The sequence below is a fragment of the Vitis riparia genome, chromosome 11 (genome assembly GCF_004353265.1).
Source record: "Vitis riparia cultivar Riparia Gloire de Montpellier isolate 1030 chromosome 11, EGFV_Vit.rip_1.0, whole genome shotgun sequence".
In the NCBI taxonomy this organism is placed as follows: Eukaryota; Viridiplantae; Streptophyta; class Magnoliopsida; order Vitales; family Vitaceae; genus Vitis; species Vitis riparia.
Genome location: NC_048441.1, coordinates 18,515,868 through 18,530,569, shown reverse-complemented (window position 1 = coordinate 18,530,569; position 14,702 = coordinate 18,515,868). Strand labels below are relative to the sequence as shown.

The 14,702-nt window shown below is 32.7% G+C and overlaps 3 protein-coding genes across 3 annotated transcripts; all 3 read left to right on the top strand.

The window, feature by feature from the left end:
• Window positions 1-5,312: 5,312 nt before the first annotated feature.
• Window positions 5,313-6,567, top strand: LOC117924833 (ankyrin repeat-containing protein ITN1-like). The gene is made up of 2 exons (XM_034843538.1): window positions 5,313-5,819; window positions 5,941-6,567. The coding sequence occupies exons 1-2, from the start codon at window positions 5,313-5,315 to the stop codon at window positions 6,565-6,567; spliced, it is 1,134 nt and encodes a 377-aa protein (XP_034699429.1).
• Window positions 6,568-7,534: 967 nt separating this feature from the next.
• LOC117924832 (ankyrin repeat-containing protein BDA1-like) lies at window positions 7,535-8,522 on the top strand. Its single transcript, XM_034843537.1, has 2 exons — window positions 7,535-8,044; window positions 8,331-8,522. Exons 1-2 carry the CDS (start codon window positions 7,535-7,537, stop codon window positions 8,520-8,522), a joined length of 702 nt encoding a protein of 233 aa, XP_034699428.1.
• Window positions 8,523-10,287: 1,765 nt separating this feature from the next.
• Window positions 10,288-11,307, top strand: LOC117924831 (ankyrin repeat domain-containing protein 2-like). Its single transcript, XM_034843536.1, has 4 exons — window positions 10,288-10,537; window positions 10,591-10,853; window positions 10,989-11,024; window positions 11,161-11,307. The coding sequence occupies exons 1-4, from the start codon at window positions 10,288-10,290 to the stop codon at window positions 11,305-11,307; spliced, it is 696 nt and encodes a 231-aa protein (XP_034699427.1).
• The last annotated feature ends 3,395 nt before the right edge of the window (window positions 11,308-14,702 follow it).

The window sequence follows — 14,702 nt, the reverse complement described above, 5'->3', positions numbered from 1 at the left end:
AATTTTTTAAAGAGAAAACAAAACAAGAAAGAAAACCCTATGTGACTCCTTATTTGGAAAAGACATGTCTGTAAAAATCGAATTTGGATCTAGGGTACCTATTGGGAATGTATGGTGGTGAGTCGTAACATCACTCTAAGCCCGTATATGTACGGTCTCTACAAAACGAATTAAGGGAATTGTGACAATTAATTAATTAATTATAATACCAAAATTAAAGGAACGAAACAATATACACAAAAATGATGACAAAATAAAATTACAATAATGTACAAAACAAATGACAATAGAATTATACAAATTGATTTATTAAACTAATTAAAAAAAATATTTGAACAAATTTGTTTTCAAGAAATTTCAAATGATTTTATTAAAAACAATTTTGAATTAATGATTTCAATTTATTTATTTACAAAAAAAAAGTTTCAATTTATTTTCAATTAATGATTTGATTCAATTTTATTCGTATTTAATTTTCAAAAAAAGTTATTTACACTTATTGTATCAAAAGAATTTATTACAAAATTTCAATTTGACAACAAAAATTATTTTTACTTGTTTTTATCATAAATGAATGAATTTTTACAATTTTATTTTAAAAAAACGTATTTCGTTTTATTTTCATTTAAGAAAAGTGACTTATACAAATTATTAAAAAATATATATATAACTTTATTTACAAAAGAATTTTTGGTTAAAAATTATTTTTTAGGACAATTTTATTTACAAAAAAATTTTTGGATAATTTTTATTAAACAAAGAAATTTTTGGAAAATTATTATTAAAAACTATTTTTTGGATTTTCTAAAAGCATTGTTCTGAATTTTTATTAATAAAAACTTTCTTTTTATTAAAAAGAATATTTTAAAATTGTTATTTTATTAAAACATATTTACTAAATTATTCCTTTTATTTAAACAAAATTTTCGGTTTGTTCGATATTCAATTTTGTAAACACTCAATAAATATATACAAAAAAATATCTACAAAAACTAATAAAAATAAAATCAAATAGTAGTGAGAAATAAAACGTGTATACAAACAAGCTTACAACAAGTTCAATGTTTTCCTACGACTTTTCGAGTCTCACTTTCTTCCATTAAATTCCGTTCTCCACTTGTCATAAATCCGTACTCAGTCAATAGAATTGTAGAATTGGTCCATGTAAAAACCAAAATAGCTCAAATGTAAATATCCAATACAAAGTCCAAAACAAATATTCGAGCCAAGATCCAAACTTCAAATTAGTTCGATAAATTTTGTCAATCAAAATGGACCCAAATTAGCAAATATAACCCAACAAAAATATCTCACATGTCATAGGCCCTAATATAAAATTTCCAAATTAATAGTCAAAATATAAACTCAATTAATCAGACCCAAAACATAATAAATTAAAATAAATCTCATTAGGTCTAAATTTAATATCCCATAATCCAAGCCTAATTTAATATGCAAACCTAAGTTCACAACATAAATCAACCTAATTTAATATGCAAGCCCACATCCAAAATATACCACAATATGTCTTATGTCAAATTGAATAATTAAAATGAGCACAACCATATAAATATCAACTAATCTAGCCCAAATTAGAAAATTCTTAATTAATTCACCAACAATAAATAGGCTCAAATTTCATATTAATAATAATAATAATAATAATAATTGTGATGTGAAAGTGAGAGAATGAGACAAAAGAGAAAGGGGTCATTGACCGACAGTGGCTCTCCAACGGCGACTAATATCGGTGATAGTGAGGGTTGATGGTTTTTTTAAAAAACGAAAATAAAAATAAAATGAGAGAATGAGACAAAAGAGAAAGAGATCACCGACTGACAGTGGCTCTCCAATGGCGACTGACCGGTGGTCCTATCGGTGATAGTAAGGGTTGATGGCTTTTTTGGAAAATGAAAATAAAAATAAAAAAGAAAAGAAAGATAATGAGAAAGTGGGAGAAAGAAAATGAGAGAAGAGAGAGGAGAGAAAATGAAGGATCGTGCGTGTGGGAGTGGTGTGTGTCACTGAAAGTGGGTAGATGAAGAATGGAAGAAAAAAAAAACAAAAAAAAAAATTTAGAGAGTCGTGTGGGTGGGAGGAAAAAATGGAAGAAGAATGATAATAATAATGGGACGGACCACCAGTCGTGTGTGAGAGTTGGAGGGGAGAAAAAAAAAATGGAGAAAAGATAGGAAAGAAAGGGAAAAATAAAAAAATAAAAAAATAAAAATATACAAAAGAGGAAATGGGGGTCGGTGGTCTTGGGAATGGGAGGAGATACGGGAGGAGAGAGAATGGGGGATGATAATAATAATAATAATAATAATAGAAAATTGGTGTGATGGGAAAGTGAGGGAATGAGAGAAAAGAATAAGGGGTCACCGGCCAATAGTGGCTCGTGGTCCTACCGGTGACAGTGAGGGTTGATGGCTTTTTTGAAAAACGAAAAAAAGAAAAGAAAAAAGAAAGATAATGAGAAAATGGGAGAAAGAAAATAAGAAGAGAGAGAGAGAGAGAAAATGAAGGGTCATGTCGTGTGGGAGTGGTGTGTGCCAATGGAAGTGGGTGGATGAAGAATAGAATAAGAAAAAAAAAAAACTAAAAAAAAATAGGGGATCTTGTGGGTGGGAGGAAAAAAAATGGAGAAAATATGGGGAAGAAAGAGAAAAAGAAAAAAGAAAAAAAATAAAAAACAAAAGTGGAAATGAGGGGGGCGGTGGTCTTGGGAACGGGGAAGTATGGGAGGAAAGAGAATGGGGGAGTAAGTGGAGTGGTTGGGAAAGGTATGAAGAGATAGGAAAGAGAAGAGAAAAAAGAAAGAAAAAAGAAAATGAAGAAAATAATATACAAAATTATAAAAATTAAGAATTAAATGATGGGTGGACCAAAAAAAATTATATGTGATGGGATTTAAATCTAGTGGAGTGGTTGGGAAAGGTATGAAGAGATAGGAATGAGAAGAGAAAAAGGAAAGAAAATGGAAAATGAAGAAAATAATATATAAAATAATAAAAACTAATAATTAAATGGTGGGTGGACCAAAAAAAGTATATGTAATGGGATTTAAATCTAAGGATAAAATTAAGCTAAAAAATAATGTAAAAATAAAATTTGAACAAATTTTGGAGTCTACATTAGCATTTATATATTCAAAATATATATCAATATTTTTGTCAAAATATTCATTGATATTTTCGATATATCCGTAAAATTCAAATACCAATATATCCATGTTTATTGATATTTCAAACCTTGGCATCAAGTCATCAAAACCGCCTTTGTTGTAAGACTAAATGTGGTTCGTGAAAAGAATATTGAAAATTCTTAAATAGGGTCATGTTTTTTAAAACTATTTTTAAATTATTTTTTAATGTTTTATAAAAATAAGGGTATTTGAGAAGCTGTTTTAAAAAAATATTTTTTTTGTTTTGTATTTATAAAAAACATTGTACATTCAATTTATATAATATAAATTTAATTTAATTCAAGTCTTATTAAAAATAAAAATAGTTGTATTACTACAAATAAATTAAAAATAAATATTTTGAGTAAGAAATGAATAATAATATTGTAATAAAATCATAAATTATATTTTTATAAAAAAAATACTACTTTAGTATATGTTAGAAACATAAAAATATTAACATATAAATTTTTTTGTTAAAAATGAATAATAATATTTTTTTTTAACAATATTTTATTTAAAATGAATAATTAATAAAATTTTACTTTTTTTTTTAATATATAAATGAGTCGAGTTCATTTAATATGTAGATTGAAAGCCATATAACACAGGTTTCTTGTGGTTTTAATCAATTTGTATGGAGAAAATTCCCTCAATTTAATTTTGTTATTTGGATTTGAAGATTAGTGGATTGCTCATTATAGTTAAAACATTTTTACTAAACCTCATAAATATTTTGTCCTTTCTCTTATCTTTGTTTCTTTCGCTATGTTTCTTTATTTTATAGGATAATTTAGTTTGTATTTTATTTGGTGTTTTTGAAAGTCTGAACAAAACACAACAAATTGAAAGCTTGACACAACACATACATCTTCCTTTCCATTTTTCCTTTCCCTTTGCTCTTTTCTCATATTTCCTTTCCATTTTTCCTCTGCCAGTCTCCCTTGTAGTGCCAACGAAAGCTTTGATATCAACAATGTTAGTTCAAGAACACAAAGATAAAACAATCACACATACGGGACATGAGGTTTTAACGTGGTTCGGCCAACCATGCCTACGTCCACGGATGAGAGATAATGATTCCACTATACAATAGAGAATATTACAAAGGATAGAACCAGATACAACTATTGGGTTCCCGAAACATCCCATGTTTCCCCACTCCTTGTATCCATACCTTGCTACGAGCCATCTCGCTCCACCGGGTACCTCCCGTTCTTCCTCACATCTCTATCCACCTTGTATAGTCTCTACAAGCCTATTTCCATCTCATGACTTTTTCCCCTCATGATCTAGAATATTTATAGAGATATTTCCAACAACCTTCCTTATTCTATAAGAAAGTCTAATATTACAATAATATATCAACCTAGAAATATTCTATATAATATTCTTTACAAAAAGGAATCTATACTAATTAGGAATTTGGGACACTTCCTAACATCCCTTCCTTGATTTCTATATTCTAGCTAGCATTTATCATATAGGCTACCATGGAAGATATTTTTCAACAAAGTTGATGACTTGACGATATCCACAATTCATTTCATTAAGGAAATAATAACCCTAATAAAGGGAATAATTGAAAGAGAAATGTGAAGTCTGAAGTCATTTTATTTCAATAATCATAACCTTATTTATTGAATTATAATAATAATAATAATAATAAATATTGATATAATAATGATAAAAGTTACACAAATATCTAAAAGGTCCGGAGAGAAATGATCAATCATTGTGGTTAATACGTGAAGTTGTGAATTGGGGTCACTGTGGAAATCTTTTAAGTCAATCACGCGGTGGAAAAATGCGTCGTCTATCAAATCACTTACTTATTTATGTGGATTTGCTTGTACAAAAGTCTACGTGAAAACAATGTTGGAAATTCCAAAGTACTTCCCCGAACCTCACCTGTTTCTCTTATGAAAATTCTTTAAGTACTTGGATGACTTTCCCTGTTTATTGCCTGTATGATTGATGCTAGATTGAGAGGGAGAATAGACGGGAAAATTGAGGAACAACATCTAATGAGAAAAATGAGGAAGTTTATAATCGGAGTGTACGGGGAAGAGAGAAAAGGTTGTACGAGGCATCTGTGGATGGAAGCATGAATTCCTTGAAGCAGTTGATGGCGGAAGATCCACTCGCTCTAGCCCGAGCTTCAGTCACTTGCTTTGATGAGACTCCACTCCACATAGCCGCCATGCTTGGTCACCTAGACTTTGCAAAAGCACTTGCTTCTCACAAACCAGACATGGCCATGGCAGTAGACTTGCAGGGGCGTTCACCTTTGCACTTGGCCTCTGCCAATGGCCATATTGAGATAGTTAACATGTTGCTGTCATTGAATTCCAATATATGCCTCATCTGCGATGAGGATGGAAGAACACCCCTTAATCTGGCGGTGATGAAGGGCCACGTTGAGGTCACAAGGGAGTTGGTTACGGCCCGACCAGAAGTCACTGAGCACAAATTGGATCACGGGGAGACCATTTTGCATTCTAGTGTGAGACATAATCGTTTAGGAGCCCTGAAGATGTTAGTTGAATCAGTAAGGGAGGCTGAGTTCATCAATGCCAGAGATGATTATGGCAACACTGTCTTGCATACTGCTACAACCTTGAAGCAGTTGGAGGTAAAGTTTTCGTCAATTCTTTAGGCTCTTATATATACCAATTTGTGTAGTGAAGTTAACATCACCAAATTCATTCTCAATCTAATTAACTAGACTACTATATATTGATCAATCTGTGCAGACTGTTAGGTATCTGCTCAATGGAAATATGGTGGAAGTCAATGCAGTGAATGGAAGTGGTTTGACAGCTTTAGATGTCATTGAACATATGCCAAGAGACTTGAAATCCATGGAAATCATAGAGTCACTTTCAAAAGTTGGAGCTTTAAGAGCCAGAAATGTACCTACCAATGGAGAATGTGAGATAACCATGACGATCGAGGAGTCTCGATTAGATTCTGTAGCACAACCTTTAGAAGGCATCAGTATTAAGAAACGTTTGAAAAATCAAGAAAATTGGTTGAAAAACAAACGTGAAGCTTTGATGATAACAGCAAGTGTGATTGCAGCCATGGCATATCAAGCTGGCCTTAATCCTCCCGGCAGCATTTGGCAGGATGATAAGTCTGATCACGATGCCGGAACATCGATAATGGGTGATTATTGTCCATGTGGTTACCGTTCATTCTGGATATACAAACACCGCAGCCCTTGTTACTTCTCTAAGCACAATTTTTTTGCTTATAAGTGGAATACCTATGAAGAAAAGGGTTTTCATGTCGATTCTAATGGTGACTATGTGGGTCACAATAACATGCACGGCGCTTGCCTACTTGATTTCACTGTGGGCCATTTCACCGTATCATGAGATGATTGTCATTGCTTATGTAATTACCGTTTCAGTTTTCATATGGTTGGGTCTGATTGGGATTGTTTTCTTGGTGCACTTTGTCCGCTTCCTCATATGGTGTGTGAGGAAGGTACGAAAATTTAAGAATAAGAGGGCTATAAAGTCATGAAGCTTAATGATTGACACTCAAAATGTATTCTTTTCATATTTCAAACCCAAGTTTTATCCCTACATTTATGTGCTATTGATAATATTCTTTTTAACTTGAATTCATGCTAAGTTTGATGTTTGAGTTAAGATGTGTATTTAAGTGAAAACAGGAGAAAAAAAAAAAAGAAATTTAAGGGTACGTTGGTTCTCAAAAATATTAAAAAAAATAAAAAAAATAAATAGAAAATAATAATTTTTTTCATATTTGATTGTATTTAAAAATTAAAAAAAAAAAATTACCACACAAATGGTCAAGTGAAACTTACCTACCCATGAGTTTCGGATACTAAATCAAATAGATGTACCAGGAGGATCACATGTATAGTCGTAAAATTAACAGAAAAAAAAGAAAAGAAAAAAAAGAACAAAATTGAGAATGGTTAAGCCTTGGTCTTTATTAATTGAATCAGACCCAAGTTATTCCTCTAGGCATGCAGACATTTCTGATCCAAAGTTTCCGCTTATAAAAATTATATTCAAACACCACCTCATGACATGTTAGTAATGTTTCATATATTTTCTGAAGTCAACTACAAAATGTACTCCCCCAAATTGGACACGAGGCTTGATTTTATAAGCATTATGATATATATTTGGAGGTGGAAAGAGGACACCCGGGAGCCAAAATAATGGAGAGAAGTTGGAGGAAGAGCTGGGGGAGAGAGGAAGTACTGTGAACAATGTAAGATCAACGGGAAGAAATAAGAGACTGTTGAGAGAGAAACTACTCCATGAGGCCTCATTGAGCGGGAGTGTTGATTCCTTGAAACAGTGGATGGCTGAAGATCCACTCATTGTCGCCCGAGCTGCAGTCTCTTGCTTTGATGAAACTCCACTCCACATAGCCGCCATGCATGGTCATCTTGATTTTGCTAAATTCATTGTGAGTCACAAACCTGACATGGCTACCGCGGTGAACCCGCAGGGGCGTTCGCCTCTTCACTTGGCAACTGCCAACGGCTATGTTGAGACAGTTAACGTGTTGCTATCAGTGAATTCCAAAGTATGTCTCGTCCGAGACGAGGATGGACGAACGCTTCTCCATCTGTCTGTGATGAAAGACAGAGTTAACGTCATAGAACAGTTGTTCTATGCCCAGCCAGACCTGAACCAGTACACATTGGACCATGGCGAGAGCCTTCTACCCTTAACTGTGAGAGAGAACCGTTTGGATGCACTGAAACTCTTGGTAAGAATATTGAGAAGAGATCAGAACATTGTCAATGTTATGGACGATGAGGACAACACCATTTTGCATATAGCGACAGCCATGAAACAGATGGAGGTAAACCACCCCTTAAATTCTTAATATATATACATACTTCCAACTTTTGCAGCAAAGCTAAAATATCTGCTTAGTAAAGCCGGAGTACTGGAAGTAAATGCATTGAATAGAAACGGCTTCACAACCTTAGATCTTATAGAACATAAGCCAGGAGACCTAAAAGAAGGGCCTGGAGATCATCCGGGAGTCCCTGGTGGGAGCTGGAGGTTTAAGAGCCACAAGCATACCCACATTATCTCGTAGCATCCTCCAACCCATCACAGCAAGCCATGGGATAAATCTGCAGGTAGAAGAGAGTCCCCAGGCAGAAGGAGTATCTAAAGAGAAGATACTCCCACGAGCCGGCAGCATGAGAGAGTATCAGAAGAGAAAAGAAAATTGGCTGAAAGAGAATCGTGATGCCCTATTGATAGCTGCAAGCGTGATAGCAGCCATAACATATCAAGCTGGGTTCAACCATCTCCGTGGTGTTTGGTAGGACGATAAAGCGCAACACTATCCTGGAACCTCCATAATGGCTGATAACTATCCAGGCAGATACCCATGTTTCTGGACATTTAACACAGTGTCCTTCGTTTCTTCACTAAGCATAATATTTTTTTCTGGTAAGTGGAGACCTCTGAAGCAAAGGATTATCATGTGGATTCTAATGGTTTCCATGTGGATGACCATAACATGTATGACGCTCACATACTTGATCTCAATGCAGGCCATTTCACCGGATCGTGAACAGGCTACCATCACTTGCATGGTTGTGATTTCTGTATATGGATGGTTGATGCTGATGGTCCCTGTCTTATTGATGCATTTCATCTACTTCTTCATGTGGTTTCTGCAGAACGTGCCTTGTCTTATAGTTGCTAAATGTAAAAAAAATTAAAAAAATAAAATAAAATAAAATAAAACCTTTATAGCTAATGCATACTACTTTTTAGATATCATATTTAATTACCACCAGTATAAAAGTAGAAAACACAAATGGAGATTCAGTTGGACTTGGCATAAAATTAAGAGGCTTAATTAACAACTAACTCTTTATGTTAGTTTGGCTATGATTCACAAATTTTGACTGGAGTGAATGAGATTGAGAAAGTTTCTTGAATGCTAAGTATAATGTTTGAAGGTCAAGCCAATGTTTAGAATCACTTGAATATAATCTCAAATGTGACTCCCATATATACTAATATAATTTATCCATGTTTTATAAAATGGAAATTTAGAGTATGTTGCATAACCCTTTTTTAAAACAATTTTATATTCTTTAAAATAAAAAACCGAAAAAACTTATTTAACAATAAAAAGCTATTTTCTATTTTTTATTCTTAAAAAACAAAAAATATGATATTTTTAGATAACATCTTTTAGTTATTTTCACTTCTTTTATAAGGTTGTTTTAAAAAATAATTATATAAACATTTAAAATGATTAAAAATAAAACACTATACATAAAAATTATTTTTAAAATATATTTAAAAATATTAAGAATAGGTTAAAAACATTTTAAGTTTCTAAATAGCCTTTTATTTTATAAAATATTAGAAAACAATTTTTAAAAATTGTTCTTAAAAACTATTTTCGAAAATAGTTAGTAAACAAATTCTTATGATTTTACTCAATTATGATATAAATAAATAAAAATGATTACCTAAAAAATTTTTAAATATAAAATAATATCCTTATTTTAATAAAAATATTTTTAAAATATAATTGTCTAACATACAATAATGACTAACATATATAATAGAATTAATTCTACTTGTCTTTCTTGGCTAATTGAAAAGAAAAAGCCAAGCACTATACCACAAATTGGTTAAGTCAACTTTACATCCTATGAGGCTAGTTCTATGAGTATTTTAGGGACTATATATTGAGACTAGGTCTTGGTCTTTGTTAACTAAATAATATTCAACAGGCAATTCTTTGAGCAATCATTTTCACCCAAAGTGTACTTCTAAATGTATAATTAATCAACCCATTTGCTGTCCAGATCGATGATGTGATATATGATTGTTCTCTATTGGCCAAATTTTACATGTTGCAATATATATTTTTCTAGCAAAGTCGTCAAATCACGCAATTTTAGTGTCTTCTTGGCCATGACAAACTCCATTCTATTATACTATCCATATACTATAAGATTCAAAGAGGAGGACAACGTAAAACAGTGGAGATCTAATGAGAGAACGAGAGAACGAGAGAAGGGTTGATGAAGAATGAATAATACGAGGCTTCAGCGAGAGTCAATGGCTGGAAGTAAGAGATCAAGGAGGGAGAAGCGACGCTATGAGGCCCCACTGAATGGGAGTGTTGACTCCTTGAAGCAGTTGCTGGTAGAAGATCCACTCACCTGTTATGATGAAACTCCTCTCCACGTAGCCCTCATGCTTGGTCATCTTGATTTTGCTAAATTCGTTGAGTCACAAACCCGACATGGCTATGGCAGTGGACTCGCAGGGGCGTTCACCTCTTCACTTGGCTGCTGCCAATGGCTATGTATAGTTAACGTGTTGGTATCAGTGAATCCTAATGTTTGTCTTTTTCGGGAGATGGAAGAACCCCTCTCCATCTAGCTGTATTGAAAGGCCAAGTTGAGGTTACTAGTGAGTTGGTTCGGTGCAGACCAGAAGTGATCCGGTTCAGACTGGACCAAGGCAAGACCCTAGTGCACTTGGCTGTGAAACAAAACCGGTTGGGTGCTCTCAAACTGTTATTTGAATTGGGAAGGGAGGATGATGATGATCTTGTCAGTGTTAAAAATGACCATGGAAATACCATCTTGCATATAGCTGCAGGGTTTAAGCAGACGGAGGTAAATATATGTTACAACTTCTATATTTCTATAATGAAAATTAAGTCTAAACTCATATTTTATTGTTGTTTGTTTTACGTTTTTTTCCTTCTAATTTTTGTACCCTTTTTCTTGTTTTGATACAAATCTGTGCAGACGATAAAATATCTGCTTGGTAGAACTGGAGTAAAGGTAAACGCAGTCAATGGAAATGGCTTCACGGCCTTAGATATCATAGAGTATATGCCAAGAGACTCAAAACGAATGGAGATCCGAGAATATCTTGTAAATTCTGAAGCTTTAAGGGCCAGAAATATACCTGCTTTAGCACGAGAAGGTCGATCACCAATTCATGGAAGAAAGTGACATAACCCCGGTAACTAAGAACACCCAATTAGCTGCACCGATGCCACCGCCACCACCTCCGCCGCCAGCTGCCCCTCTCGCAGAAGCAAATGCACGGGCACGCTCGTGAGGCACCAGTATGAAAATACGTCTGAAAAATCAATGACTCGTGGTTTATTTTGCATGAGAATGCTTTAAGTGGCATTATTTCTTTTGAATTTGATAAGAGATACTGTTAGAGCAAGAGTATTAATTAGCTTACCTTTTCTTTTTATACCTTCAAGTGCAAAAATAATTACCTTCAATTTTTTTTTTATAATTATTTTCTATTTAAGACTCAAAGCACGTGTACCCTTATGGTATTTTGATTAAGATAATTTCTTTAACTTGAAATGAGTTGTTTTTAAGCAACACGAAGAGGAAATAATATATATAATATAATATAATATAATATAATGTAATATAATATAAAAAATAAAAATGATTGATTTAAGTTTGAACAATTATCCGATGGGGTAATGGTTTTGTGTCTTCAAGCCCTGATGCCCAAAACCAACTGGTTAGGTGTCATCAATATCTTGCTCGTTACACAAGCTAAACTCAATTTTGAAATGAGAAAAAAAAATGGAAATAAATGTTTGGAAAAATCGACCTTGTTCTACCTTGAGTTAGGGTGATACATGAGGGGTAAGTGGCCTATAAAAGTCCTCAATACCTGGTACCTTGGGTGAAAACTCGGGAGTTGTTTGTGGATTCTTATCGAGTCATATAGAAGAGGATTTCCTAAACTAAGAAAAAAAATAAAATAAAAATTTCTTCCCTCTTTAACTTAAAGAAAGATGAAATATGAGTTTAAGAAAAAGTCTTAAGAAAAATACTATAAGAGGACACCAAAATTAAGCACATGAGATTTAGGTGGAAAAAACTAATCAAAGGAAAATCAAGAGACACTCAGAGGAATGCTAAACATGGATGCACGTTTATGTATAAAAAAGATACGGTGAGAAAACTAAGAAATTGCATATGTTGTGTCATCTTGCTCAATTCTAGGAAATTTGACTACTTAAGTATCTTGTGTGTGAAACATGTTATGTTGCGTCATTGTAGTTTCATGAATTCCATTACATATTTTTCATTCTTTTTACTCTTTCTATTTGCTAGGGACTAGCAAAGTTCATGTTGTAGGGGATAATTAGAGCCAAAATATGTGCTATAATGACGCATATTCGATATGATTTATGCACCATAAGACACTTAAATCATCCAACTTGATCAAAATTGTTGCTAAGGTCTTAGCCATGAGTTTAACCTACATTTTAGTAATTTATCTCAGGTTTAAGGAAAGAAAAATGTGCAAGTTGAATTTCTTTAAATTTTGAAATATCAAGAAAGGGTTTAAATGAGGAAATTAGCGAGTCAATACTTATGGACTATGAGGAAAGGCAAGCGAACATGGATAATAAGGCATGAAGCAAATTCATCAAGTTGAATGGAACTTTAGAAAGCAAAATCTGGTGGTAACATGTACTGTGACTTTGAAGTGAAATTTGGAATACTTCTTGAAGTCCATTTTAGGCTAGCTATATATCATTTCAAAGCTTTGGAAGTTAGAAATCCAACACTTCAAATGGTGTGCAAATTGAAGCTGAAACGAAGAAATTATGATCGTTTGAAAATGATTGTACAAAGCTAAATGACACACTGCCACATTGATATTTCACCTTCTCTACTTCGGGAATTGTATCTTAGGCATTTTTTCCTCCCTAAGTGGGCCCCACACGACTAGAAATCACAATTTTATTTTATTTTTTAGTCATTTTAGGTAATTATTTGTAAAATAAGTAGTCAATTAGAACATGTCACATGTTATGTTTTTTGGTGGAAACCATAAAAACTTTATATTTGGATTTTCTAGGGAGTTCTTGATTTTTTTTTTTAGGAATAAAGATGACTTGACGATTCTTGGGGTGGGGGGAGGAATGAGATATTGAAGGTTTTTCTTGATTTGTTTTCTTTCTTCTTTTTATTGTTCAATAAATTATTATTTTTAATTTATTTGAAATCTAGAATGGTTCTTTCTTATGTTTTTATGGCCTATGTATATGAGGACATGCCCATAAGAGGCTAAAAAGCCATCTTGGGGTGAAACATGAAAACCTAGGGTTAAATCCAAAGGAAAACAATGGGTGAAATCAGATTAATAATGGAATGAATGAAAGATTATGGTACTAGTATTTAGATCAAAATACCCTACAAAGTTAGTTTGACTTAGGAGATGATGCAATCACATATTCCTTGATATTAGGGATTCTTAGTAATTTTTAATCTCTAGTTATCAAAGGTTTTGTCATTATTATTTACCTTAAGGCAAATCTACACAAAGTGGTAAAAGTCTAAAAACCTTAGACCTAAACCTAGATTTCATATTCATTAATCTATTAGATAATTCAATTGAATAAAATATTAAAAATTAGGATACAGATCAACTCTGAGGTATGGTTTAGGTTGATCTCGTTTGACCATACATTTTGATTACCCTAAGACTATTAAATTATATACTTTTGTTTCGATTAAAGGTTTATCTCAAAGTTGGATTGTGAACCCCAAGCTTGATTAATTGAATTAAAAATCAATAATTATTCTATATATAATTTAAATAAGTTTATTTAGGAAATTTTCAACAATATTTTATTTTGATTTATTTGAATTAGACATTTTTCACCTTTAGTACATAAATAATTAAACCTTTGAATCTAAGAAATAATAAACATATTAGAGTTGATCTGAGAAGAAGACAACTTGGAATACTACAAAGCCATGGTAACTTTATTTCTGGTTTTTCTTTACCAAAGTTATCATGTATTTATACTTTAGTATTTTATTTACAACATATATTTACGATCACTGCTTCACCATGTTTATTCAAAAAAGTAGATTTCAAATCCATTTGAAAAATCTTCTTATTATTTTGAGTGACCAAAGAGATGATTAATCTTTTAATTTCCAAATGAGCTACAATAGAGTTGTCAAATGGGTTGGGTTGCCCAATTTGGCCCATTTGGCCCATTTGGCATGTCGGGCAACACAACCGAATTATTGTAGCAGTTGTGTCGGTACAACCTGATCCTTTGGGCCATGCTAGACCTAAGGAGATAGCCTATCGTATTGTATATGTATTAAGATTTTCTATCATTCTATATCAAAAAATGCAAGTGGTGGAATTCAAAGATTCAAATTGGAAGAGTGCCCATCAATGAACATATTGTGAAAGTCTATGACTAATCTTCTTCCCAGGTAATTCCATGCCTCCAAATAGTTAACAGAAATGTTAATAGGAGACCATTCTTTCTGGGTTTTTTCTTTCCATGAATTAAGGTTTAGCTTTATTCATAGTTTAGAAGTATATTCCAAGAGGATATGGAATTTTCTCCTTTTTCCCTTCCCTTCCATTTAATTAACAAAGGAAATTTTCAAATAACTAAGTTGGAATTAGTTCACATTCTAACAAATAAGATGGTTTGAAAT

What these genes read in the sequence shown, in the direction of transcription:
- LOC117924832 (XM_034843537.1), top strand. Translation starts at nt 7,535, where the DNA reads ATGGCTGAAGATCCACTCATTGTCGCCCGAGCTGCAGTCTCTTGCTTT. An exon ending in CAGCCATGAAACAGATGGAG is followed by an intron (nt 8,045 to 8,330) that starts GTAAACCACCCC and finishes ATAAATCTGCAG; the next exon opens with GTAGAAGAGAGTCCCCAGGC.
- LOC117924831 (XM_034843536.1), top strand. Translation starts at nt 10,288, where the DNA reads ATGGCTGGAAGTAAGAGATCAAGGAGGGAGAAGCGACGCTATGAGGCC. An exon ending in TGGCTGCTGCCAATGGCTAT is followed by an intron (nt 10,538 to 10,590) that starts GTATAGTTAACG and finishes CTTTTTCGGGAG; the next exon opens with ATGGAAGAACCCCTCTCCAT. An exon ending in TTGGTAGAACTGGAGTAAAG is followed by an intron (nt 11,025 to 11,160) that starts GTAAACGCAGTC and finishes TACCTGCTTTAG; the next exon opens with CACGAGAAGGTCGATCACCA.
- LOC117924833 (XM_034843538.1), top strand. Translation starts at nt 5,313, where the DNA reads ATGGCGGAAGATCCACTCGCTCTAGCCCGAGCTTCAGTCACTTGCTTT. An exon ending in CAACCTTGAAGCAGTTGGAG is followed by an intron (nt 5,820 to 5,940) that starts GTAAAGTTTTCG and finishes CAATCTGTGCAG; the next exon opens with ACTGTTAGGTATCTGCTCAA.